This window comes from Oryctolagus cuniculus, chromosome 7, assembly GCF_964237555.1.
Source record: "Oryctolagus cuniculus chromosome 7, mOryCun1.1, whole genome shotgun sequence".
In the NCBI taxonomy this organism is placed as follows: domain Eukaryota; kingdom Metazoa; phylum Chordata; class Mammalia; order Lagomorpha; family Leporidae; genus Oryctolagus; species Oryctolagus cuniculus.
This window is the reverse complement of record NC_091438.1, coordinates 43,282,030-43,306,689: the sequence shown is the minus strand read 5'-3', so window position 1 is coordinate 43,306,689 and position 24,660 is coordinate 43,282,030. Positions and strand designations below refer to the sequence as shown.

General features: G+C 57.8%; 3 protein-coding genes across 12 annotated transcripts; all 3 read right to left on the bottom strand.

Moving 5' to 3' along the window:
• Positions 1-263: 263 nt before the first annotated feature.
• Positions 264-6,886, bottom strand: ENTREP3 (endosomal transmembrane epsin interactor 3). Of its 5 annotated transcripts, none has more exons than XM_002715425.5 (12): positions 6,110-6,886; positions 5,849-5,905; positions 5,544-5,654; positions 5,319-5,438; positions 5,078-5,185; positions 4,439-4,614; positions 4,217-4,316; positions 3,866-3,935; positions 3,032-3,607; positions 1,438-1,506; positions 1,069-1,322; positions 264-977 (listed from the first exon to the last, which is right to left on the bottom strand). In XM_002715425.5, exons 1-12 carry the CDS (start codon positions 6,329-6,331, stop codon positions 804-806), a joined length of 2,037 nt encoding a protein of 678 aa, XP_002715471.3. In that variant the 5' UTR covers positions 6,332-6,886; the 3' UTR covers positions 264-803. The 5 variants fall into 5 exon arrangements, with proteins under 5 accessions (XP_002715471.3, XP_008262571.3, XP_051714538.2 ...); XM_008264349.4 differs by having other exon boundaries at positions 4,439-4,611; XM_051858578.2 differs by having other exon boundaries at positions 3,032-3,706; positions 6,110-6,843.
• A 511-nt stretch (positions 6,887-7,397) lies between these two features.
• On the bottom strand, positions 7,398-11,812 carry SCAMP3 (secretory carrier membrane protein 3). The gene is made up of 9 exons (XM_008264348.4): positions 11,549-11,812; positions 11,165-11,242; positions 10,134-10,262; positions 9,927-10,047; positions 9,393-9,521; positions 8,877-9,036; positions 8,677-8,778; positions 8,093-8,210; positions 7,398-7,843 (listed from the first exon to the last, which is right to left on the bottom strand). The coding sequence occupies exons 1-9, from the start codon at positions 11,612-11,614 to the stop codon at positions 7,697-7,699; spliced, it is 1,050 nt and encodes a 349-aa protein (XP_008262570.1). The 5' UTR covers positions 11,615-11,812; the 3' UTR covers positions 7,398-7,696.
• A 524-nt stretch (positions 11,813-12,336) lies between these two features.
• On the bottom strand, positions 12,337-21,899 carry CLK2 (CDC like kinase 2). 6 transcript variants are annotated; one of them, XM_008264345.4, is made up of 13 exons: positions 21,603-21,899; positions 19,974-20,143; positions 17,826-18,054; positions 17,073-17,160; positions 16,660-16,726; positions 16,414-16,530; positions 15,492-15,658; positions 14,721-14,815; positions 13,986-14,115; positions 13,803-13,885; positions 13,592-13,671; positions 13,312-13,402; positions 12,337-12,865 (listed from the first exon to the last, which is right to left on the bottom strand). In XM_008264345.4, exons 2-13 carry the CDS (start codon positions 20,141-20,143, stop codon positions 12,680-12,682), a joined length of 1,503 nt encoding a protein of 500 aa, XP_008262567.1. In that variant the 5' UTR covers positions 21,603-21,899; the 3' UTR covers positions 12,337-12,679. The 6 variants fall into 6 exon arrangements, with proteins under 6 accessions (XP_008262567.1, XP_008262569.1, XP_002715470.1 ...); XM_008264347.4 differs by having other exon boundaries at positions 17,073-17,157; positions 17,826-18,051; XM_002715424.5 differs by having other exon boundaries at positions 17,073-17,157; positions 21,603-21,897.
• Positions 21,900-24,660: the final 2,761 nt, after the last annotated feature.

Below are 24,660 nucleotides of genomic sequence, written 5' to 3'. Positions count from 1 at the left end.
AGGCAGAGAAATGGTCGCTGGATCTAAAACCACTTTGATCACAGAAAGCATTGTCAAGGGCAGTGGCTGGGAGAGGCAGGGGAGAGAGCATAATGGCAGTGAGGAGAGGTGGAGGTGCAGGAGTGGAGGGAAGAGAAGAGCATTTGCTGTGAAAGCAGCAGAGGTCCTGTGGTTGCTGGAAAGAAACAGTGGCTTGAAAGGGTCGTTTTAAATATGAGGACTACGAGGGCAGATTTCCTTGTTGATACAGAACGATGCGGAGAGAAGGGGAAAGTGGGAATTTATTGAAGGCTTACTTAGGTGGTAAGAGCTTTACAAACATTCATCTTCACAATGTTTCTCGGATGAGGCAATCGAGGTTATTAAATAACTCGCCCAGGTTCATGCAGCTAGAGGCAGCGGAGCCGGAGCCGCTCAGATGTCGGCCGCCCCAGGCCTGCCTCGCCACCTGGCCCACAGGCACACCTCCGCTCTACTTAACACTGGGGCCCGAGTGCTCCCGCTCATCACGAGGAGCCACATTCATACCGCAGGGACGGGAGTGCTGTAAACAAGGGCGTCTGCCCCTCCCCCAAGCCCGAACACCCCTGCAGCACAGGTCAGAAATGCCCAGTCCGGAGGGGCAGAGGCAAGCAGCAGGAACCCCCAAAGGTAGGAGGAAAAGGGACATCTTGGGGTGGGTATAACAGCAGATTTTTGTGCCAGCCAGTGCAAGGGGGCGCTGGGGGCTGCTGGTCCCAACCAGATGGTGCCTGTGGCCCCAGCAATCATCTGGATCCGTTCAGTGTGACACGCAGCTCAGGTCAGAGCCCCGTCTCCCGGCTGCCCCCATTGAGACTCAGGCTGTGGGGGCGGGCGGCACGCTCCAGCCGGCGGCCGGACAGGAGGCGCCGCAGGGAGGAGCCGTAGCTCAGATCACCACAGCTACGAAGGTGGAGGCTCTCTCGGCCTGACCGGCTCCACGGGCTCCGGGGCACCTGGAGGGGGACACAGGAGAGGGCAGCTGTAGGGCCCAGCGTGATGCTCCAAGTTTTCCCAGGGATCTCTCCAGGCTACCCTAATTCTTACCTGCTTCTGCCCACGGGCTCCAGGCCCAGTGGGGTCTGGGGCCTTCCTGGACATCAGGAGGAAACGAGTGACCAGGCCCCGGCCTGGCCAGCTGCCCTTCAGGTCCCCCAGGGAGTGGGCAGGTGCAGGGCCTGAGGGCAGGGGAACTTTCTGGAAGGCGGGCACAGGGCGTCGTTTCTCAGCTGAGCGGGCACGCAGCAACTTAGGGGAAGGGCAGCGGGCTAGGCGGAAGAGGCAGGCTTCAGAGCAGAGCCCTGGAGAGAGAGGGGGCGAGAGACAGACATCGAGAGAGAGAGATAAAAGAATGGAGAGTGCACGATGACCAGGCAGCCCTCCCCTCCCCCCACCAGGTACCCACCACCCTCTCACCTGTATCTGCAGAGGAGACAGAAGCAGCTTCTTCCTCAAGCACTTTGGTATAAAGGTCCCTGAAGTCAGCTGGGGAGGAGAGGGAGAGGGAGAGAGAGAGATTGAGTAGGAGGACTCTCTGGACACCCTTGCCCATCTCACTGTTTGTCTTTTTTTTTTTTTTTTTTTTTTTTTTTTTTTTTTTTGACAGGTAGAGTTATAGACAGGGAGAGACAGAGAGAAAGGTCTTCCTTCCATTGGTTTACCCCCCAAATGGCCGCTACGCCCGATGCACTGTGCCAATCCGAAGGCAGGAGCCAGGTGCTTCTTCCTGGTCTCCCATGCGGGTGCAGGGCCCAAGCACTTGGGCCATCCTCTACTGCACTCCCGGGCCACAGCAGAAAGCTGGCCTGGAAGAGGGGCAACCGGGACTAGAACCCAGCGCCCATATGGGATGCCGGCACCGCAGGCGGAGGATTAACCAAGTGAGCCAGGGCACCGGCCCTGTTTGTTTTTAATAAGAAGAATCTGAGAGGCATGTTGTGGTGCAGCAGGTTAGGCCACCACCTGTGATGCTGGCATACCATATGAGCACTGGTTCAAGTCCCAGCTTCTCCACTTCCATTCCATTTTCCTGCTAGTGCACCCAGGAAAGCAGCGGAAGATGGTTCAAGTACTTGGGCTCCTGCCACCCGTGTGGGAGACCCACATGGAGCTCCCAGCTTTCTCCTGGCCCAGCCCTGGCCCTTGTGGCCATTTGGAGAGTGAACCAGCAGACAGATCTCTCTCCCTGTGCCTCCCTCTCTTTCTGTAACTCTACCTTTAAAATAAATAGAAAACAAATCTTTAACAAATAAAAAGAATTATTTAAGAGGAAAAGAGAAACGGAGTGAGCTTGCTCCCATCTGGTTTATTCCCAAATTTCTGCAACAGCTAGGGCTGGGCTGGGGCAAAGCTGGGAACCAGGAACTCAATCCAGGTCTCCCATGTAGGTGGCAGGGACCCAATTACTTGAGCTATCATCATTGCCTCCCAGGGTGCACACGGCAGAGCTGGGAACTGAACCCAGGTACTCTGATATGGGATGCCGAAAGCCCACCGCTATCTTCTTGTGAGAACTCAAGCCCAGAGGAGCTTTTGCAGCTCCGACTCCCCATCCCCAGTCAAGGGGCCGTCACCTCTGCCGGCAGCTACGTGGTATAGTCAAGGAAGACGGGCCACGCGCCTCCTGCCCACCCAGTACCTGGCACTTAGGTAACGTGACAGCGCTACACAGCTCACTTGCCTCACCTCATTTCTTGGCAATTTACAGGATATCCATGGTGCTCCCATGATTCTACCTGTTCTACAGGTGAGAAACTGAGGCTTGGAGAGGGTGGGTCGCTGGCCCAAGCTGGGAGCTGAGGAACTGAGGCCTCCTCTGGGCAGCCATTAAAGCTACTGGGGCTGTGCCCGGGGCAGTGAGCAGCCAGGAACTCGCGCCGATGAGAACGCACCCTTTCGTCCTCCACAGGGATCTCCGCAGGAATGCTGGTGGGCATCCCTGACCGGCTAACTGCCCATGCCTGCCCTCTCCCGAGTCTGCGCGGCGCTTGGGGGGCAGAGGGTTGCTCACCGTTGTCGCTGGAGGTGGTGATGCCCGGGTCGCTGTGGGACCGCGGCAACAGCAGCGGTGGCGGGGGAGCCGGATGAGGCGGCCGGTGCCCCGGTGGGGTGAGGGAACCTGAGCTGTCGCTGAAGCGCCGTGTCGGGGCTCGCGTGGGGGGTGCTGCTGCTGCTGCTGCTGTCACGGCTGCAGCAGCCACCTGGCGGCCCCCTCCCCGGGGGGCCCGCCGCCTCAGCTCGGGGAAGCAGGGGCCCACCCAGGGCGGCCAGCCCTCCAGGCGGTGGCAGCTGCGGGCAGCCGTGGGGGCGCCCAGAGTGGGTGGGCCCTCAGGGGCAGAGCAGGAATAGGAGCGCGCGGCCCGCGGGGGCCGCCGAGGCAGGGGGCTGTCCTCAAAGGGGCCCCGCAGGCCGCAGTCCAGGCTGAGGCAGTAGCCGGCGCGGCTGCGCTGGATGGAGCGGAAGAGCACGTAGTCAACGGAGCGCACGGAGCCCTGCAGCTCCAGCAGGCACGAGTCCTCCGACGGGCTAGAGCCCCCGGGGAGGTCACCGATGGCGGACAGCACCAGAGACCCGCTGTCCATGGACACTGTGGGCGGCAGGGGGCGCTGGGTAGCGCCGGCTTGGCCCAGCCCAGCCGGGGCAGGGCAGCTCCTTTCCTCCCCAGCAGTTTTGCTTCCAGCTTTATCTAGGGGTGGGGCAGCCAGGTCCAGGGTCCCAGGAAGCCCCAGCCCCCAGGTGTCACTAAACCACCAACTCAGCCTGTCTTCCTCCCATTTCTGTCCCCAGCCAGCCCCGCGGCCCCTGGCAACCAGCCCGGGAGCCGCTGTCCCAACGCTCTGCTCACCATCTACAATGGAGGCCACCCGCTCACAGACACAGGAGCCGTCATGAAGCTGAGGATCAAACAGCGTGGCCTGAGAAAGACAAGGGTCAAGGGTCCGGCCCTATACAGCTGTGCCGTGGCCACGGCCAGGTGCTTGGGCGGAGAGCTGGGGAGCCGGCTTCCAGACCCGCCCCGTCACTTCCTACATGGCACTTCACTCAGGCGGGCCTTGGTTTGCACATTTGAAAAAAGTGCCCCGCAAGCACTGCACAGAGCACGCACACTGCCATTATCTGTCTCCAGCCACTCTGGCTCGTTCAGCCTTCCCAGCTCCATCCTCGGCTCCCCAGCCCGCACCAACCCTGCTCTCACCTGGCTGTCTCCTCGGAGCCCCATGACGGCCTCATATGAAGGGGGGCAATCGGTAGGGTACAAGGGCACAGGGCTGTCCATGGAGCCATTGTACGTGATGCTGGCAGGATGAAGGGGAGGGTGAGGGCCTGGAAAATAACTCCCTCTCCACAAAGATCCCCCTAAGGATCCAGCCTCAGCCCACCCCTCGCCCGGTCCCCCCAGCAGGACTGCCAGTCTCACCTCTGTGCATCTGTTTCGGAGCTGCAGGTGTACTCAGGGGGATAGTAGGGCGGCGGGGGCACGGGCGGTACAAATTCCTCCAAGTCCAGCATGGTGTGTAGGAGAGGGGCTGGGGGTGAGGCTGTGCAGGCCAGAGACCCCAGGGTAGCCGAGACGGAGCGCTCGGGGGCCAGCTGCTGGGGAGCAAGCCGGTGAGTCAGCCTGGTTTCCGGGGATACAGCCCCTCCTGGATCTGCGCAGCTCCTCGCTCACTGAGCGCATTCATGGCCCAGCTCTCTCCGAGGAAGGAGCTCCAATTCTGGGCCCACCCCTCTCCCTGAACCAGCTCCTCCTTTAGCCCGGCCCCCAGCCTGGCCCTCCAGCTCTGGCCCTGCCCTCCCTCTCTCAGAGTTGCTACCTGTTCTTAGTCCCCACAGCTCTGTCTGCCCGTCACCCCCACTTCCATCTGGGACCTGCTTGACTCCACCCTACCTTCCAGGCCTCCTCGTTAAAGTTCTCTCTCCTGGTCTCAGGCTCCCTCCCTCTGACACACACTAGGTGCCTACTGGTGACCTCAGACCCTGATACCCAGAAGCCAGATGTATGGCCACTGCCCACTCCCGCCTGGAGCCAGTGCACACACCCCGGCAGCCCTCTCACCGTATGTACAAGGTCCAGGGAAAAGATCTGGACACAGCAGACGATAGCAGAGAGTGTACAGACTATGGCAGCACAGATGGTGAGCCCACAGACGCTGAAGAGCAGGTTCTGTGGGAGGGAAAAGCAGTGTGGACCACAGATATTCTGGGCCTCTGAGGACCCCAGGAGGCAAGGCAAGGGTGAAGACCCGGAGCATGGAGGGGGCAGAAGGCACGGCAGAGGGGGGAAGGTGCATGCTCACCTTGAGGGCTCCTCGGGCTTCTTCACAGGTGGAGTTAAGGGCCACTTTCAGTTCCTGCCCTGACTCGGGACAGGGCCGGACTAGGGGGACAGAGGGACAGCACACACAGACCTTTCCGTCCTGGGCAGGAGTGGAGAAGGTGAGGCAGCCTGAGTCAGGACAAGCGCAGGTGCCCGGCACGCCTCCCCCACCAGGTCTTCCTGTCTCTGCCTCCTAGAACCTCACCATGGAACACTGTTGGAAGTCTCGGGCCAGCTGGGCATTCTTACAGGAGAGGACAGAGCCCGCCATGCTAAGCATGACACAGAGCACCGAAAGCAAGGAGAAGAAGGAGATCTGGGGAAAACAGGAAGCCAGCTCAGGGCTGGACGCTCCCAGCCCCTGCACCAGGGACGGAGCCCCCTCCCCCAAGACGCTTTGTGCCTGACTGGCACCAACTGGAGAGCCAGTTCCCTCCCTGAGGGCACACATGGGCATCCCCTCAGGTGCCGGACACTGCCTCCCGGGGGGCTCTGGACCCTGGCACCTACCACCAGAGTGAATGGCCGCTTCCAGGATACGATGCCAACAACCCCGGAGAACGCTAGCTGGGGACAGAGTGGGCACAGGCTCAGCCTGGCAGGGAAGCACCTGTGTGAGCCCTTTGCCACAGGATGCACCCAGCCCTGAAAGGTGGGAGAGGATCAAGGGTGGGGTGGGAGGGAGAAGCCAGGATGTGGACTTGCAGCTGGCTGGAGGGGTGGGGCCCACGGGGGGAGCCTCCCTCCCCATCAACAGTGCATCCAACTCACCGAGAACCCAGCCCAAGATGGGCAGGACCTCTTGACGCTCTCGGTGGTGGTGACGGAGGAGGCCACCATGCTGAAGGTGACCACCAGGATGCCCAGGAGCACCTGGGCCAGCCCCAGCGTGAGCAGGGCCTGCAGCCAGGGCCGGTGGAGGCCGAGGTGGGTCAGGCCCCGGGTGCTGGGCCGGCTGGTCAGCGAGCGGCTGGAGTCACTAGGCGAGGGCATCCTGCCTGCCGCCCGGATGCCTATGCCTCTCTCGGCCCCACCAGGCGCTTGGGAGCATCTCAGAGGCGCCCAAGGCCCCGTCCCTTCTCCTCTCCACGCCCCTCGCTCTAGAGCCCACCCCCTGGCTGGGTCCCCCGGGGCATGGCCCAGGGACGCCAGCTGGGGGGGGGCCCAGAGGAGGGGCGTCACGGAGGGACCGCGAGGTACTCCCTCCCCACCACGGGCACTGGACGAGCACCGCGCCCGGGGCGGCGAGGAGGACGCGGGGGCACCGGCTCATCGCATCTCCCTAGGGAAGAGGGAAGCCGAGAAGGGCCGGTCCCAGAGTGAGCAGAGGGCGGAGGCTCGGAGCACAGGCAAGGGTGGGGAGGGTAAGGGCGAGAAGGATGCAAATCAGTCTAGAGAAGAGGGGAGGGGTCGGTGTGCCCTCAGGGTGTCCAGTGGCATCCGGGGCCGCCTGGTGGGGAGAGGCCGCGGCGCCGCTGTCTCCCGGGTCGCCTGCACCGCTCCCCTCCCCACCACGCTCCGCTTCCCCAGCTCGGGCTGCAGCAGGTCGGGGACTGGAGGCGGGGGATGGGGATGGACCGGACGGTGCTGGGGGAGGGGCGTGGCGTGGCAGCGCGGTGCACCCCGGGAGTTGTAGTCCCGGCCGGCCGCGGCCCCAGGGGAGGGGGCAGCGGCGGATCTCTTCGCGGGAGCTCTCCTTCAGCCCTGGCCGAGACGCTAAGATCCTCTCAGAGCCCGCTGGAACCACTGAGCTGACCCCCGGGTTGCGGCCGGCTTTCCAGCCGCGGCAATGCTCTTCCTTGGTCATTCATGGAGAGGGCTGGGGAGCGAGGCTCGCTGGCGTCCCCATGTTTCCACGCCCAAGCCTGGACTGACTTCCCTCTCCCTGTGCCAGCACCCCCGCCCCCCACCCCAGCGCTCCGCCCCGCCCAGCCCGCAGCTCTCAGTCAACGTTCTGGCCAGCTCCATCCTTATCCCTGGATTCCACCCAGTCCCCTCCACCCTGTCCTTGCTCTTTCCAAAGGGCTAATTCTCCATAAAAATTAAGGAAACAGATGTGTTCTAGTTAATTTTTTTTAATTTAAATAACTGAAGCAACAGCCTTGGCACAGCAGAGGGAAGCTGGGCTGGGGTGTGTGGGAGGTGGCAGCAGTGTGGCCTGAAGGGGCAGGGTGGGCAGTGACCGGGTCACAGTGGACTCCCAAACCCCTGAGTCAGGTTCAGCAGTCATGGCTGTGGGATTGGGGGCACTAGGGAGGAGCCATCGAGTAGTGCTGTCTTTCCAAGTCCCAGAAACCTCAGGGAAGGGGGCCAGGTCAGCTCCCTCAAGTGGCAGGGCCAGGGCATCCCAGTCAGGGGTCATGGGCCCCGGAAGGCATTTTCAGCAGCCCCAGCGGCTGCGTTGGCAGCTGCGGTTCGCACCGCAGGGTTGGAGAAGACACCAGCAGCAAATTCTTGCTGGGCTTTCTGAAAGCTGGCACCTGTGCGGCGGTACAAGGAGTGGATCTGCGAAGAGAGGGCAGAGGTTCCAGAACATTCCAGTCGCAGCCGCCCCATCCCAACCTGACGCCGTCACGGCCACCCCTCGGCCTGCTCCTCTGGCTTGGCCTTCCAGGCTCCTGCCCGCCCTCCCCTCCCCTCCTCTCCCAACACACACACACACACACACACACACACACCCCAGAGGCCATTAGCGGAGGCCCCAGCCAGCTCCTCCGGAACATTCTGCGGCCCCGCCTCTGGCTCGGCCCTTACCCGCTTGAGCATCACAATTCCCAGCACGGCGATGCCAGTGAAGAGCAGGGCGACCAGCAGCATGAGCACAGCCACTGCCGTGTTGGTCTTGAGCACCACCAGGGCGGAGATCCAGCCACTGTCAGGACGGGGACGGGGGCGGTGAGCGGGGCTCCACTCGTGAGGCTCACGTCCTGCCCCCTCCGGCAGGCGGCACTCCACATCCCCTAGTCCTCGACTGCGTCCACTGTCTCTGCAGCTGAATCCCCTCTCCTGAGCCATCGGCTGCCAGTGCTCCGAGCTCCGCACACTCGTACCCCGACCAGACCCTTCTCTGCTGGGGACCCTCCCTCCCCTCCTCCACCGCAGTCGGACGAGCCTCCTCCAGGACGCTTCCGACTGCCCGGGCGCAGCCTCTTCCGCGTCCATCCGTGCCTGTGGAGGGCTGTCTGGGCTCGCTCTATCCTGGGATCACACCCTAAGTCCCTCCTTAAACTAGCATCTCCCAAGGCTTAAAAAAAAAATCTCTTGTTTTCTAAACAGCTTCTGCTCCGGTCCCCAGCGCCAGTGGTGGCCTGGTGAGAGTGGACAGCAGGCTCACAGACCTGAACCCCCAACCCGGGATGCCAATGGCCTGCAGGACGAACAGCACATCCTGGACGAAGAAAATGAAGAAGAAGACGAAGAAATTGAACGAACTGTCACTCCTGTGGAGAAAGCCGCGGGGAGGGTGGGAGAAGAATCAGGGCTGGAGGATGAGGTGTGGGGCCTGCCTTGGGCCCGCCCCCCAGCCCCCAGCCCTTACCGGAAGGCCTTATACATGGGGCGGTACCAGCAGACGAAGGAGCAGGGGGTGAAAAGGAGGACCCAGAGGATGGAAAGGCCAAAGCCTGAGCCATTGCTGGTCTCCACGCAGAAGCTGGCCAAGCAGGCGAGGAAGTTCAAGAGCAGGGCCAGAGTGCTGCCTGAGGGGTGGAGGGACAGGATGAGGCCCCCAAACCCTCACTGAGTGGGCAGCACAGGGGAGAGCCCTGACTCCACCGGGGCCACCACAGAACAAGCACACCTCAGTCACATGTGCCCCCCTGCAAAGACGCTGCCAGACTTCCGAGTAACGTTCCGCACGGGGACAGGGAAGGGGGGTGGGGGTGAGAGCCTACACTGGTCAGCGGGATGGTGAGCAAGCCCAGGAAGGTGCCCGGGGCAGGGCAGCGGGCCCCAGCCGCCACCGCTAGGAGAGCCGGGTGCTTCCAGGGGGTGGGCTCCAGGCAGCTGAGAGACCCAGCTGTTCCATCCTCCGCAGAGGTGGCTCACTACTCACACATCCAGAGGTAGTACATGGTGGACACCGTCTTCTGAAATTCCTGGGGGATCTCCATGGAGATGTCCTGGAAAAAGCAGGGCTGAACTGGGCAAAAGGAAGGCAGAGGGGGCCAATTGTTCTGTCGAGCTGCAAGGCACAAAGAGAGCGGGAGGAGCCCAGGGTGAGGCCGAGGCCAGCAAAGGAATCGCTCCCGTCCCTCCATCCTCAGGTCTGGTCTGCTCCGACTCTGGGTCCTCCATGGAAAGGGAGAACGCGAGTGTTTATTATTAGTCACAACCCCAAGCACTGTGCCGAGCACACTGCCTACGCCACGGCCTCTAGCCCTCCCAGGATCGGGCCAGACGGGTACAACGTTCTCATTTTACTAAGGACAGGACCCAGGTGCTCGGGTGAAGTAACCTGCCTCAGCTCACCGTTACTAAGCAGTTTCTCTAAAATTCAAACTCAGCAGTCTGAGTCCAGAGCTCGTGCGCTGAAAACATTCTCCTGCCGGTCCCTCCCGGCCGCGCCCCCTCCCAGGGACCCACTCACGGGCCGCGCCCCCCAGGGCGGCGTGCTGCAGCTCGCGCTCCCGCCGGTCCAGCTCCTCTGCCTTCCGGTTGAGCTCCTCCTGCTTCTTCAGCAGCTCCGCTGTGGCTGCCGCGGCCGAGGCCTGGCCAGGCCGAGCAGAGGGCAGTGTGAGTCCCGGGCTCCAGGGCGGCACCCTCCCGCCAGCGGCCAGCTGCAGGCCCGCCTTACCTGAGTGCTGTAGGAGCCATAGTTCTTGGGTTCTGTGGGGCTGAGTTTCCTGGAGGGCTGCGAGGAGGGGGCTGAGGGTGGAGGCAACGGGGCAGGGGCGGGAGCAGGAGGCTCGTAGGCTGGTGACGGCTGTTGGAGAAAAGACCTTGGGGATCATCCAGCCCCTCGGGAAAGGGGAATCTGCTTAAACTCACCCCCAGCACCAGCAGCACACCCCCACCCCAGTTGACAGCAAGCTCATTTGTAGGTTGAACTTCCGAATGTCCCTAAGAGAACTCTGTAATGCCCCATAGCAGCCCTCATCACCCACACCCCCAGCTCCCGAGCCAGGATTCAAAGCTCTCATCAAAGCCCCTCAGCTTTTTGGTTTTTAAGGTTCATTTATTTTCATCTATTTGAAAGGCAAAGGGAGAGGGAAACTGGTGGGTTTACTCCTCACACGCCCACAACAGCCAGGACTGGGCCAGGCTGAAGCCAGGAGCCCAGAGCTCCATCCCAAGTGGCGGGTGGGGCCCAGGTACGAGCCATCACCCTCTGCCAGGGTGCATCAGTGGGAAGCTGGATCAGAAGCGGAGTAGCTAGGGCTAGAACCGGCACTCTGATATGGGATGTGGGCTCCCCAAGCACTGCCACTATGCCTGCTCCCCCCTTAAAACCAACCACTGTCTATTCCAGTGGAACAAACGGGTCCAGTCCCCCTCACTCCTTGTTCCCCAAGCCTACACCTAACCAGTTTGCTTTCTCCTCAGCTCCAGCTCCAACACGTACTTTCTAAAAGGAAGCCTTCCCAGGCAGAGCCTTGGTTCCGGCCCTGCCACACTGCAGGTCCTCCCGGGATTTTCGACCCGCGCTTGTGATGGATTCTCGGCGCTGCTGTCCCCTCAGGGACTCAGCACCCGCGGCAGACTGGCCTCTCAGCGAGCTACGATCACAGTGCTTCTGCCTTCCGTGCAGAAAAGCCTCGGTACCGGGCTTCCAGGCACGCCCCCCCCGCCCCCCGCCCCGCTGCGCGTGCCCTGCAGGTAGCCCACCTCCCGGCTCTCGAAAGGGTTGTAGACGTCCAGCGTGGCATACTGCGGGCTGGGTCGGTGCTGGATCACAGCTGGGTCCTGAGGGCAGAGACGTGGGGCTCAGCGGGCACCGGCCACCCCCAGGGAAACGCCCGAGGGTCGCCCCTGAATTGCTCGAGGCTTCAAGTGGTGCACTTTCGGGGCCACGCTGTTGCCCAGACTGCCAGCTCCTTAGAGGGGCAGGGTCTGCCCTCCCACCCCGCGCTCTCTGGTCTGGAGTCACCGGCAGCCCCACGTGGTGGCCCTTCCCCGTATTAAACGTCCCGAGTGGGAACACAAGTTAGCCCGACCCTACAGAACTGGGAAGGGTGAACCCGCCCGCCCGGCGGAGGCCGGCGCCGTCACCTGAAACGGGTTGTCAAGCTCGCCGGACTCGGCGAACGGGTTTCCGCCGGCTCTGCCCTGAGCCATGTCTGCAGCTGCGGCCTCGGCCGCCCCTGCCCTCCACGCCCCTGCCGCGGCAGTGGCGGCGGCCGTGGCCCTTCGAGCTCCCACAGCTCCTCTCGGTCCTCCCCGCTCCTCTCTGCACGGATTGGCTGAAGCCACCGGAAGGGTCCCAAGGATCCCCGCAGCAGCAGCGGGCTGCGCTTGCGCCCTAGCCACAGGCAAAGCCCGGAAGTGCTCCACGTGACACCCCTAACCCAGTCCCCTCAGTCAAGTACCACCCTTTCTCACGTGACTTCCCGCCCCGCTAACGAACTACACTTCCCAGCGGGCCGCGAGAGCGAGCCCCGGCCTTCCCGGCTTCCCGAGGTACGACGGGAGTCTTCTGACCGTCGTGGCGGTCTCTCCGGAACCCAGTTGAACCGATTTTTTTTTTAAACCAAAGTTTTTTCACTCTTATCCCGGGGCACAGCCTACGGATTATGTTAACATCTCTTCCCCACGCTGCGTTATTCCAGATCGGAGCAATGCTATCTTGTAACCAATGCGTCTCCACTCTAACCTGCAAGAAATACCGCCCCACCCATCACAACCCTCCGCAACAATGTAAACACAAGAAAAAAGCTGGCGGCCAGGCTCCGTTACTTTTGGAAGGCAAGAGTGGCTCCCTTGATGCCCAGCCTCGGAAAGGTAGCCGATCTCATCCCTCCACCCCAGCAGGCCCAGACCTCAAACGCCGTGGATAGGGGTCAGATGAAGCACGTCATTTTATTTCACAAAGACTGTACAAAATTCCTTATAAAACATGGGGTAGATGCCACCTGATTACCTCACCCTGCCCCCATCCAACTGCATGTGGGGGGCAGGTGAGGGTGGGAAGAGTGTGGATGGAATAGCGTTATGTACAAGGCAGGGCTGAAGTGATAGGTACAAGTTCTGTCATATTTACACTATTTCACATATTCACAGGTATATAGGGAGCCAGGAGGAAGGACGGAGCTCCGGCTCTGTTCTCTTGTATAAAAAAGCACCAGTGTCCTGGACTGGACACCCACTGCCCTGAGAGATGCAGGGGCGCCCAGGGCCTGATTGTCACCGACTGATATCCCGACTGGAGTCCCACAACTTGGTGTTGGGTGGCTCAGCCCGAAGGCGCGCGAAGAAAGGATGCTGAAGGGCTTCGCCCAAGGTCAACCGCTTGGCAGGTTCATACTCCAGCATGCTTTCGATCAGATCGAAGAGCTGGTGGTGCTCCTCTGCCTCTGAGGTCAGATACCGCTGGTGGAGAGGGCAGGAGAAAGGTGAGACCCCGAGAACCAAGGCTCTGCCCGCAGCCCACCTGAGCACTACCTTTCCACGACTACACCACGACCAGCACTTCGGATCCAGCGCTCAGCGAGCCTTCCCACTCGCACCATTTACTCCTTCAGTCTCTGAAAGTTCTACCAGTGTATCACTGGCAACTTCCTGCATCGTCTTTAGCTCACTAAATTTTAGCTCTTCCAAGGCAGTTCATTCTTTTCTGTCTCACCTGAAGAATCCAGCACACTGCTCTGACCTCTGCTTGTCTCAAGGTCAGGCTGTCTAACCTCCCTCCAGCCTCAAAACCACTCCCTCTCCTGACCAAAGAGGTCTTCTTTCAGTTCTTCTCCCCTCCCTTCCTAAGCCACCTGAAGAAGGAAGTGACCTCTGGGTGGTGGGCACTGATCCCCAGCCCGGCTCACCCGCAGTGGTTTGCAGTTCTCACGGACGTAGCGCCCAGCTGATGTGTTCTCATCCCAATCCAGGCGACCCCGGTAAAAATATTTCTGCTTTCTAGAGGGGAAGGGGAGGTTGAGGAATGAGCAGCTTCCCCTTGTTACAGCACACTTCCCTTACCTCCCCGCCTGAGAGTAACTGGGGAGAGGGGAGGTGCCAAGGAAGCAGAAAACACTGTGGAAGACGCCAACTGTGTAGAGAGAAAAGGAAAGTGGGGGTCAGTCCCTCCCACTCGAGGGCCATCACCTTGTCTTTCGGATCATTCGGGAAGGGACAGGACCCAGGATCCTCTCCATCATGGCTAGATGCTCTCTGTTGTCGTGGGTCTGGGAAAGAAAGACAGAACTCAGAATGGGACCAAGATGAGCAGTACGCAGCAGTGAGCGAGCAGGCCCCCAGCAGACAACAGAGAAACCAGGCAGCAGGAGGAGGCTGGGCAAGGCAGCCTGCCGCTTACCTGGAAGAGGGTGAAGCCAACATAGTACTCGAAAATGATACAGCCTATGCTCCACACGTCACAAGGCTGTGACCAGCCCAACTCTGGGTGGGAATGGGAGGGAAGAGGCATTAGGAGGCTTAGGGGGCCCTACCCTCAACACCCCATCACCACATGCACTTGGCCAGCCTCGCCCGCCCTTACCCAGGATGACCTCTGGCGCTCGGTAATGGCGGGTGGAGACAATAGTGCTATGGTGCTCATGATCAAAGGTGGCACTGCCGAAGTCTACCACCCGCACGGCTGTGCTCTTCACGCTGCGCTCATCTCGCTTCTAGGAACAAGGCAGGAAGTGAACGAACCTCTGGTCCTCAGCCCGAGACCCCACCACTGGCCTCCAACAAGCTTCTGAGCCTGACAGAAAGTGACTGGCACCTCTGGCCTGCTCCCACAGCCCCCAGAACACGTTCCGCAGCAGGACTGTAGGAGTCGGGGGGAACAGGATTAAGGAATGGTTAGGTGTTGGTGTGCAAGCCTGCAGCTGTCTGAAGACTATACCCAAGGGCCAGGCGTAGTCTTCCTGGAAATATACAACAGGTGGCAAAGGGGTCTAGGGAGGCGGGGAGCTCCACAGTCTTGTTGGAGGAGCTGAGCGTTCCTACCTCACAAACACACATTTTGAAAAAATAGCAGGAAGTCCAAATTGAGAACCTTAAAAAGTTTTTTCACTCTATTGGAAAGTTATCTGAGGTCTTTTTCCACATCCTCGTTCCAATTTAAGTCTTTGTAAATCGCTTCCCAGTTGGAGCCAGACAGGGAAGAAATGTGGGAGAGAAGTAAAAGGGAGGATGAAGGGGGCTGGGGGGAGGGAACACTAAGCAAATGGCGAGAGGCCCAGCGGCCTGTCCCCCTGGCCGAGGGCAGACGCTGCCCACCTACCTTCTCCAGGTTGTAGGTGAGCTCGTAGTCGGAATTCACAAAGAGAATGTTTTCAGGCTTGAGGTCCGTATGTGTCAGCTTGTTATCATGAAGGACTGCGGGGGAGAAGCCAGGTCAGGCTCGGCCAGGCCGCCGGAGAATACGGCTGGTGAGGAGGCAGGCACAGAACCGCCGGCGCTCCTCTGTGTCACATCAAAATGAAATGCCTGGTCTAAGCAGCCCTACCCTGAACAATGTGAGATACATATGTATTCCACTGACCAGGAGCGACAGACTGTTACAGTTGACAGCTCTGTACTGCTTTGGATACTGTTATCTCACATTCTGCCAACCCAATGCTGAGAAACTGTTATCATTATGAAGACTCTACAGACAGTGCCTGGATCCCTACCTGGTCCCTTAGCTGAACTATTCCATGTTCCCATCTGCTCTGCTGTGAATGGAGAGCATTTCAACCCAGCTTCAGCCTAAGGAATAGTTTTGTGGCTGCACTGTGTTTACTGTCTAAAGTTTCCCAAGAGGGGGAAGGAGAAAAAAGGAGTTAACTAAATGTTTTGATTTCAAAGCCTTTCTCTTCCAGTTTCTGCTGGGTTGAGTGTGAACAGCAATCAATGATGGTGAAGACAAGGAGCTAAGTCAGAAGAGATGCCAAGATGACAGAGAATAAAGGGACTGTGGGAAACAGCAAGCTGACTGTTTTGGGGCTGAGACAGGAGAGGTCCAATGGAGGAAGGGGCGTCCCCCGAGTCCGCCTCAGCCCACCCCACTCACACTTGACGGCCTGGCAGAGCTGGAAGGCCATGTGGCGCACTTGGTGGATGGGGTAGGGCAGGTAGTTGTTGTCTTTGAGGAAATCGAAGGTGCTAAGGCCCAGAAGCTCAAAGGAGATACACATGTGGCCATGGTAGTCAAACCAGTCAAACATCTGGACACAGAGGCTGGGAAGAGAACGGGGAGGGAAGGAGGACGTCTGATGAGCTCCCCTGTGCCCACCCCCCTAAAGGGAGGGGCTGCGCAGCTGAGGAGTTCACACACTTGTATAAAAACACACCAGCTAGCATTACAACTCAGTTCTGCTCGAGAGCGGCCTTGCTGACAGACCAAGCAGACACAGTACCTGCCAAGCCTCTAGAAACATTTTCAATCGTTCAAAAACTTCATGGCAAGAACTGAGCAGACGCAAATCAAAATGTCACTCCTAAACCCCCACGCCAGCCCCAGCTACTTAAAGCCACTCATCAGCCACTCTCCCGTCCACATTTGTACCTGCTGCCCTCCTATGCCTTCACTTAATGCTCTCTTTCTATTTTTGGCTTGAGAATGAATGTGAGCAGAATATTACTGTATAAATGTCTGTGACCTCATCAGCATAGTTCTAGATAGAAACACAATCCATTTTTGGATGAAAATGTTCACACTCAGTCCCAGGGCCATTTCCAGGGAAGATCTCTGCAGAGATGGCGCTGAGCTGGGCTAACGCCACAGAGCAACGTAACTGACCTGACACAAAGGGCTCGGACGGAGTGGGCTGGAGAGCACAGGCCCTCCCTTCCTACCCTGATGTTCTACTACTCTAAGATGACGAACAAAAGATGAATGGATGAGGTCTAGGCCCTCCGTGCCTGACCAGGTCTGGGGGTCTCTCCTGTGTAACAGGAGCCTGTCAGCCCCTCCCCAGCCCCCGCTTGCTTACTTCTTGTTGTCAGGGTCCTTCTCATTTATTTTCTCCAGCACATTGATTTCAAGTCGAGCTGCTTCTTTATACTTCTCCACATTCTTAATGATCTTCAGGGCGACGCGAGCCCCACCCCTGCAAGGTGGCAGGAGAGGGTTCTCAAGAACACCTGGCACTGAAGGGCGCACGCGGGAACTGAGGATCCCGCCTTGGATTAGTCAGCAAAGGCGGCCCAGGGAGCCCCACTACCTCTTCATGGGTTACCTGCGATGGTCGACGCACTGCACAACCCGGCCGAAGGTGCCCTCTCCTAAGGTGCTCACAATTTCATCTGAAATGAAAGCAGGGGCGGGGAGAGGGAGGGAGAGACGGCGGGGAATGAGCCGAGTTGGAAGAAAAAAAGGCACAGCAACCTGGGGTAAGGAGATGAAGGAAGGGGAACAGATACAGATGGTCACAGGGGAAGAAACCCCTGCATGATTCCCACCACCTTAACCCAGGGGCCATGAGAGCTGGGAGTGGACAACAGAGGTCAGTTCTCAACAGCAACTCAAACCACCCAGATAAACAACACCACTGAGAAAAGGCAAAAGAGGCTGTGACTTAGGTTGGTGTGGGACGTTAGGATGGCTATGGGACCATTACAGGCTATAGGATTGTTACGATTTGGCTTGTACATCGCTCTTGTAGCCAGTCCCCGACGTGGTAGATGAGGTGGCCCTCAGCGTCGTCCTCTACACTCTTGGCTCTCCGGCTGCTGTGCTGCTGTCGGGGGGCGGGGGGGATCGGAGCAAGCCAGGTGTCGGAGCGGGGGCCGGAGGGAGTCGGGGTGGGTGGTGGAGGGGTCACCGGTCACAGGCGCCCAGCCATGGGGGACAGACGATGATGGGGGACAGTGGAAGGGAACACGTCAGATGCAGTAAGGCGGATTGGTGTGAGAAGAGAGAGCGACGCACAATCCCAAGTCCCCAAACCCAAAATGGGAACAGGGAGAGGCACGGGCAGAGCAGAGAAGTGGTGTCGTTGCCAGTGTCACCCACGACCCCATGCTCCACACAATGCCCTTCCGGGCAGGCACATATCTCCCCTTGCCCCCACCCTGCCTGCCTGCCGTGGGGGCCACAGAGCCCAGGGCTTGGGGGACAAAGGCAGCTCACAAGCAACATCCCCATTAAAGACTGGAGGCCGCTGGGGTGGCAGAGCTGCTCCCCACACAGCAATAAGCCCCGCATGCCAAGGAGGGCACCGGGCATCTGAGTGGGGCTCCAGATCCAAACAGGATTCGGGGCCCTTCAAGAGCCAGAGCGCTTCCAAGCGGGTGGACAGACTCAGTGCCACCTCCATGTTCATACAAGGATACTTCTCACTTACCAGGGTCCCAGAGGGCCTGGAGGAGAGTGGCAAGAGGAGGGGTTGGGGCCGGCACTCACCGAAGATGAGCGGCTGAACGTCCGGCTACGCCGCCGCCGCCGCCTGTGCTTCCTCCGGCTGCTGCGCTGGCTGCGGTAGCTGCTGTTCTCCCGATGGTACTCGTAGGAATGTCGGTAGTCTGCTTCATAGTATGCCTCTCCCCGATCCCGGCTATAGTCGTTGCGCCTGTAGCTGCCACAGTATCGCCGGTCGTACACCCTCCGGTCAGAGGAACGGTCATCGTAGCTGCTATGGGACAGCAAAAACCCACTAGGCACGTTTGTTCCAGACACGTTCCCTGCTACACCATGTGGTAAGGTCCTCTCTTGGTGAGGAGACAGTAATGCTGGAACAACTGCTCTTGAACACTCATCAAGTCAACTCAGAAAACCAAGGATAGAGAAGTGAAGTAACAAAGCACAAAGAGGGGCTGGTGCGGTGGCGTAGTGGGTAAGGCCACCAGCTGCAGTGCTGGCATCCCATGTGGGTGCCAGCTCTCTGCGATGGCCTGGGAAAGCACTGGAGGATGGCCCATGTCCTTGGGCCCCTGCACCCACGTGGGAGAACCAGAAGAAGCTCCTGGCTCCTGGCTTCAGATTGGCCCAGCTCCAGCCACTGTGGCCATGTGGGGAGTGAACCAGCAGATGGAAGACACCTCTCTCTTTCTCTGTCTCTGTAACTCTGCCTTTTAAATAAATCTTGAAAAAAAAAAAGAAAAAGAGGACAATAGGACAATTCCCACAGGCATACTTCACGAAGACCTTCTTCTTTTTTTTTATTAATTTATTTTATTTATTATGGGACTGGGCAAGGCCAAAGCCAAGAACTCCATCTGGGTTTCCAACATGGAAGGCAGGGGCCTACGTACCTGGGCCATCTTCTGCTGCTCTCCCAGGCACGTTAGTGGGGAGTTGGATCAGAAAGCAGAGCAACTGGGACTCAAACTGGTGTTCTGATACGGGATGCTGGTATCAGAAGTGGTGGCTTAAGCTACTGAGCCACAGCGCTGGCCCCAGCAAAGCCCTCCTAAAGGTAGCTACAGATCTACTACTTCTAGTAGCTCCCCCCACTCCAGTGATACAATGCAACAAATAATTACTACTATTTTTTTTTTCCATTTTATTTGAAAGGCAGTTACAGAGAGAGAGAAAGGGAGGTCTTCCATCCTCTGGTTCATTCTCCAAATGCCTGCCAATGGCCAGAGATGAGCCAGAATAAAGCCAGGAGCTTTATCTGGGCCTCCCCCATGGTTGACAGGGACCCAAGTACCTGGGCCACCCTCTACTGCTTTCCCAGGCACATTAGCAGGGAGCTGGATCAGAAGTGGAGCAGCCAGGACTCTTTAAGTGACACCCATATGGGACACTAGCATTGTGGCAGCAGCTTACGCTACCACGCCACAACACTGTCCCCCCACCCCCCACTTCTTTCTTGACTGTTCCTGATTAAAATCCAGCTTAACTCCAAACCATTCCTCCCACTAAACATGCCACTAAATTAATAAAACCAAACATCAGGGCAGGTGTTTGCTGTCACAATTAAGACTTCACTTGGGATGCCTGCACCCACACCAGGGTCAAGTCCTGGCTCTGCTCCCGACTCCAGGCTCCCATAGTGCACAGTGTGGAAGGCAGTATTTTTATCCCTGCTACCTACACGGGAAATACAGAGTTCCTGGCTTAGCTGTCTATTGTGGGGATTTGGAGCATGAATCAACACATGGGAGACCCAGAAGAGGCTCCTGGCTCTGGCCTGGCCCAGCCTTGACTATTTGGGGAGTGAACCAGTCGATGGAAGATCTCTTTCTCTGCATCTCTGCCTTTCAGATAAGTAAATCTCTAAAAAAAATAATTAAAACTAAGCACTAACTACCGAATACACAGATATAATACGCTCTCTGAATCCATTAGTATTAGCTACCTCGGCTCCCAGTCCTCTGCGCACAATCCTCTCCCTCTGAAGGTACAGGCATTTGACTCCTGCTTGTCTGGAGGACAATGGCGCCTTCTCTGCAGCTTCCCCGACCCACCCATCCTGCCGGGTGCGCCCGCAGCCCCTCCCTGAGCATCGCCACCTTGGGCACCACATTCAGCCACCTGCTCAGCACCAGCCCTTGCTGAACGGAGGAATGAGTGGCCGCGAGTCCGGCTCTCTCCTTGAGGCCTCACCTTCGGGAACGGACATGGTAGCTGTCTTCCCGCCGGCGCCGCCTCGTCCGGTCACTGCTACTGGACCAGGAGCGGCTTCTTCGACGCTTATGCTTTCGGCTCCGATAGTGCTCGTGGTAACTGCCCCGGCTGCCTCGCTCTGAGGAGTGGTACCTTCGGGGATGAGGCATCTGGAAGGCAAGGAAAAGTGGAAATAGTGAAGAAAGCCCTGTCCCCGTGCCTCCCCAGAACTGGCTGCTCCAGAGATGCTAACCTGCTCTCTGCTGCGTCTATCACCCACAGCTTCCTCAGTGCTTACAATTCCTCCTTTCTGGAACATGTCACCTACTAACTGGCCAAAAACTCTAGAAAGCACCACCCAAACGTACCCTTTATAACTACCCCCCATGTCAAATTCAACTGTGCCACACTGATCGTTCTCAACCATGGCTCCCTGAAGACTCTCCGGCCTAGGCCGTAGCTTGTTACAGGTGACAGCGTGACTGGCAGACAGTGAATGCTTCAGTCACCCCTAGCTGGGGTCTCAGGTGTGGATCCGCGTGACGCAGAACCCCTCACGAGTCACCAGTACCACAGCATTCGGTTACAGTGTGTATTCTCTCTCCAACTACACCCAGGCCACCAGTACCCTGAGCACACAAGTGCAGTTCCCAGGTGTCTACATACAGCAGCTACACGCTAATCCAAGAAGCTCCAGGAACGTGCACTCACATCCCCAGCCAAATCCTCCTTGAGAGGTTTGAATACAGTAGCTGCCAACCCACAGCCAGCTTCCCAGTTGACCTTTGCTCTCGCGGGCTTAGGAAGTAGACAGAAACTTTTAAAATTAGTAGCAGCACTATTTGGATGAGAGTGGCTACTTTCCAATGATTGGAATCGGAATGGTATAGCTCAAGAATTCTTTATTTCCTTCAAGGAAAAAAAAATCAGCTATGATCCAGGAAGAGAACAGGAGAGCAGCTTGAACAGAAACAGGCCGAGGGAACACAAGGCAGGGGGTGGAAATACGGGTGTGCAAAAGGTTTTAATGACTCCAATGCAGGCTCCCACTCTGAACTTCTTCTCAAAGAGAAAACGGTGATATCGGATGCATTCCTGGCCTGACGGGCTGGCAGGAAACCAAGAGGTATGCACAAGGTTCTACCTTGATTAGCACAGCCACATAAATGCCATCTCACCACGTACACGCCATCACCCAAGTGCCTCACAGGCCTTCCCTCCCCCCACCCCCAACAAGGCATCCCTAGCTTCTCCCTTTCTCACCCAGAAAATCTACAACTAACTCCTACAAACTCCTCCCGGAGGCTCCGAGGGACACGGTGGGGCTTCCCCCTCTGCAGCTGTGGAAACCTCAGGCCAGCTTGGATATTCTGGGACCACTCCCCTCCCTACTCCACCACCCCTCCTCCTACTTCTCTCTCCCGAGTTTCCTACGGATCTGCCGCAGCCACCCGCGGCGGACCGACCTCCTTCCTCCACCTCTCCCGACTCTGCCGCTTCGCAGGTCTCAGCCCTCCGTGCCGCCTGAGCTCGGCTCCGTCCCTTCACCCCCGTCCAACCCTATCCCCGCCCGTCCCGCGGTCGCCATCTTCCCGCGAGGCCCCGCGGCCCGCCAGCCCGGGCGCTCACCGTTCTGGCGGCGAGGCCCGTGCGCTTGTCCCACAGGAAGTCCGTGATGGCGGCGGCACTGCGGCCGGAGTCCCGGCACCCCCGCGGCGACGAAGTGCGGCTCCACCCCCCCAACCCGAGACCCTGGGACCTCCCGCCCGTTCCCAGGCTCCGCTCCAGTCCCGCCCGCCCCGGCTCCGTCCCCGCCCCCAGGATCCGCTTGGCGCCGCTCGCACCGCCCCCGCCCGGGGCCCGATCCCAGCTCGGTCTCCGGCTCTGGCCTCTCCGCTCCGCCGCCGCCGCTGTGAGCGAGCACGTACGCACGCACCACGTCCTGCGTCGCTTCCCATCTACCCCCTGGCTCCGCCCCCAGGGCCGCGCGCGCCACCACGTGCTCCGGGAGCTCGCGGCGTCCGCCTGTCAGGCCCGGGCGGTGGGGGCGGAAGTTCATGGGGGCGGGGAGCGGCCGCCGGGCCGCGCCGGATGCCCGCCAGGCTCGCCACGCCCCGCCTCTTGTCCTTTCCCGTTCCCTCCTCTGGCTCTTTCCAGGGGCGCATCTGTGGCGTGCTTGGGTTTAGAAATTTAAAAGAAAGGGTTGTCATTTACGAGATGTCGGCAAAACTCAGTCCCGTGAGGCTTGGTGAGATCCGACTCTCTGGGATAGCCCGAAAATACCCATTTCTAATGTAGTTCACCTAGCTAACCTCCGCGGAGAGGCTCCACCTTTTGTCCTGAACAAAGTTACGCACGTGTGAGGGCAGGGCGTGGAGGGCTGAGCTAACGGAGGAACGGAGAATCATCCGTTGGGTACGCGAAGAGTATCTCTCGTGCTTTGCATGTACGAAAAAAAGAATGGAAAAGAGAAGACGTTGAGGCAACCTGGGCAGAGCTACAGACGCTATAGGAGGAAGTGGTCAGAAAGGAAAATAAAACAACCGCAGGATAACTAAGTCAGACTGTCAGATTGGGGATAGTCAGATGGAGATTACATCATTAACTAGAAGTGGTTTAGAAATGCCTTTACGTAGGAAAAGGAAAGGTAGGGGCCTGCTTTGTGGCCTAATTGCTGGCCTGCAACTCATGCGTCCCATATGGGCATCAGTTCCAGAGTCCCGGCTGCTCCACTTTTGATCCAGCTCTCTGCTAATGGCCTGGGATAGCGGTGGAGGATGACCCAAGTCCCAGGGCCCCTGCACCCTCGTGGGAGACCCGGAAGAAGCTCCTGGCTTCAGCCTGGCCCAGACCAGCTGTTGTGGCCATTTGGGGAGGAACCAGCATATGGAAGTCTGTCTGTCTGCCTGTCTCTCCTTCCCCACTCTGTAACTCAGGCTTTCAAATAAATAGAATAAATCTAGAAGAAGAAGAAAAAGGAATGATAATGAAGGAATTGATAAAGGAGAGATCTCACTCCATCATGAACAGTTTCCTAAATCATTCATTCATCCAACAAGCATTTGCTACATGTCCATTATGTATCCAGTATTGTACCAGGCATAAAGTTTTTTTTTATATTACTGAACTTTATGTACAAATCATTAGATTTCAAATATTTAATATAAAAATAAGCATTTCTAAACTGTTTCTTATTTCTGTACCATTCGAATGATTTATCATCTCACATTTCTTCAAATTCTGTTATCAAGGGTGCATATAGAAAAAGTTTTATTTGAAAGGCAGAGAGAGAGAGATCTTCTATCTGCTGATTCACACCCCAAGTGGCCGCAAAGGCCAGAGATGCACCAATATGAAGCCAGGAGCTTCTTCTGGGTCTCCCACGTGGGTGCAGCGGCCTAAGGACCTGGTGGAGCAGCTGGGACTCGAACCAGCGTACATATGGGACGCTGGCACTGCAGGCAGAGGCTTTACCCCCTATGCCAGAGCTCTGGCCCTAGCAGTAATGCTGTTAATGCTTCAAAGAAGACTAGCTCCACTTCCAAAAGCAGTAGAGGATGACCCAAGTCCTTGGGCCCCTGCACCTGCATGGGAGACCTGGAAGAAGTTCCCGGCTCCTGGCTTCAGATGGGCACAGCTCCGGCCGTTACGGCCAATTGGGGAGTGAACCAGTGGATAGAAGACCTAAGTAATTAATTAATTAATTAATTTTAAAAACAGAGCATTACTGCTTAAGAAATTACGTAAGCAATAATTCTGCACCTACATCTCCCCTAAAATAATCTAATTTTTTTTTAAATACGTGCACAGCTTTACCAAATTAAAGCCCAAGGGAAATGCACCAGATCCAATATCCAAAGGCAAAAATCAGTTTACTGGAACTCATCACTTGGAGAGTTTACCAGTCAAGGAGTCTGTAATGAAAGCTGCGGTTTCCCTCTTTCCTATTTTTTTTAATACAAAAAAATCAATGACTAAAAACTTAATACTGGGGGCCATTGCTATGGTGTAGCGGGCAAAGCTGCCCCTGCTGTGCCGGCATCCCATATGGGCACTGGTTCGAGTCCCAGCTGCTCCACTTCTGATCCAGCTCTCTGCTATGTCTTGGGAAAGCTGTGGAAGATGGCCCAAGTTCTTGGACCCTTGCACCCATGTGAGAGACCCTGAAGAAGCTCCAGACTCCTGGCTTTGGATCAGCCCAGCTCTGGCCATTGTGGCCATTTGGGAAGTGAACCAGCAAGCAAATGGAAGACACACACACCCCCGGCCTCTCTGTAACCCTGACTTTCAAATAAAAATAAATAAATAAATCTTTAAAAAAAAAAAAAGCTTTATACTGAATGACAAATCATTTCCACACTATTTTCCACACTATGTTAAACAGTCTTACAATTAAACACATCTTAAAAACAAAACCAGTATTTACATTCTATAAATTTCTGAAGACACCACTAGAAAGCTTATATATCCCTTCATTAAACAAAATAGGGAGGGGCTAGTGCCGTGGCACAGGGGGTGGGAGCATAGCTGCTTGCAGTGCCAACATCCCATATGGATGCAGGTTCGAGTCCCAGCTGCTCCTCTTCTGATTCAGCTCCCTGCTAATGCACCTGGGAAAGCAGTGGAAGATGCTCCAAGTCCTTGGGCCCCTGTACCCACCTGGAAGATCTGGAAGAAGATTCTGGCT

What these genes read in the sequence shown, in the direction of transcription:
- ENTREP3 (XM_051858578.2), bottom strand. Translation starts at nt 6,331, where the DNA reads ATGCCCTCGCCTAGTGACTCCAGCCGCTCGCTGACCAGCCGGCCCAGC. An exon ending in GGTGGCCTCCATTGTAGATG is followed by an intron (nt 3,707 to 3,865) that starts GTGAGCAGAGCG and finishes CCCCACCCCTAG; the next exon opens with ATAAAGCTGGAAGCAAAACT. An exon ending in GAGCCCGTGGGCAGAAGCAG is followed by an intron (nt 978 to 1,068) that starts GTAAGAATTAGG and finishes GTCCCCCTCCAG; the next exon opens with GTGCCCCGGAGCCCGTGGAG.
- SCAMP3 (XM_008264348.4), bottom strand. Translation starts at nt 11,614, where the DNA reads ATGGCTCAGGGCAGAGCCGGCGGAAACCCGTTCGCCGAGTCCGGCGAG. An exon ending in CATGTACTACCTCTGGATGT is followed by an intron (nt 9,037 to 9,392) that starts GTGAGTAGTGAG and finishes TCCACCCCTCAG; the next exon opens with GCAGCACTCTGGCCCTGCTC. An exon ending in CCCATGTATAAGGCCTTCCG is followed by an intron (nt 8,779 to 8,876) that starts GTAAGGGCTGGG and finishes CTTTCTCCACAG; the next exon opens with GAGTGACAGTTCGTTCAATT.
- CLK2 (XM_008264345.4), bottom strand. Translation starts at nt 20,143, where the DNA reads ATGCCTCATCCCCGAAGGTACCACTCCTCAGAGCGAGGCAGCCGGGGC. An exon ending in AAGGACCCTGACAACAAGAA is followed by an intron (nt 15,659 to 16,413) that starts GTAAGCAAGCGG and finishes TTCTCTTCCCAG; the next exon opens with CCTCTGTGTCCAGATGTTTG. An exon ending in AGAACTGCAAACCACTGCGG is followed by an intron (nt 12,866 to 13,311) that starts GTGAGCCGGGCT and finishes CCTCTCCACCAG; the next exon opens with CGGTATCTGACCTCAGAGGC.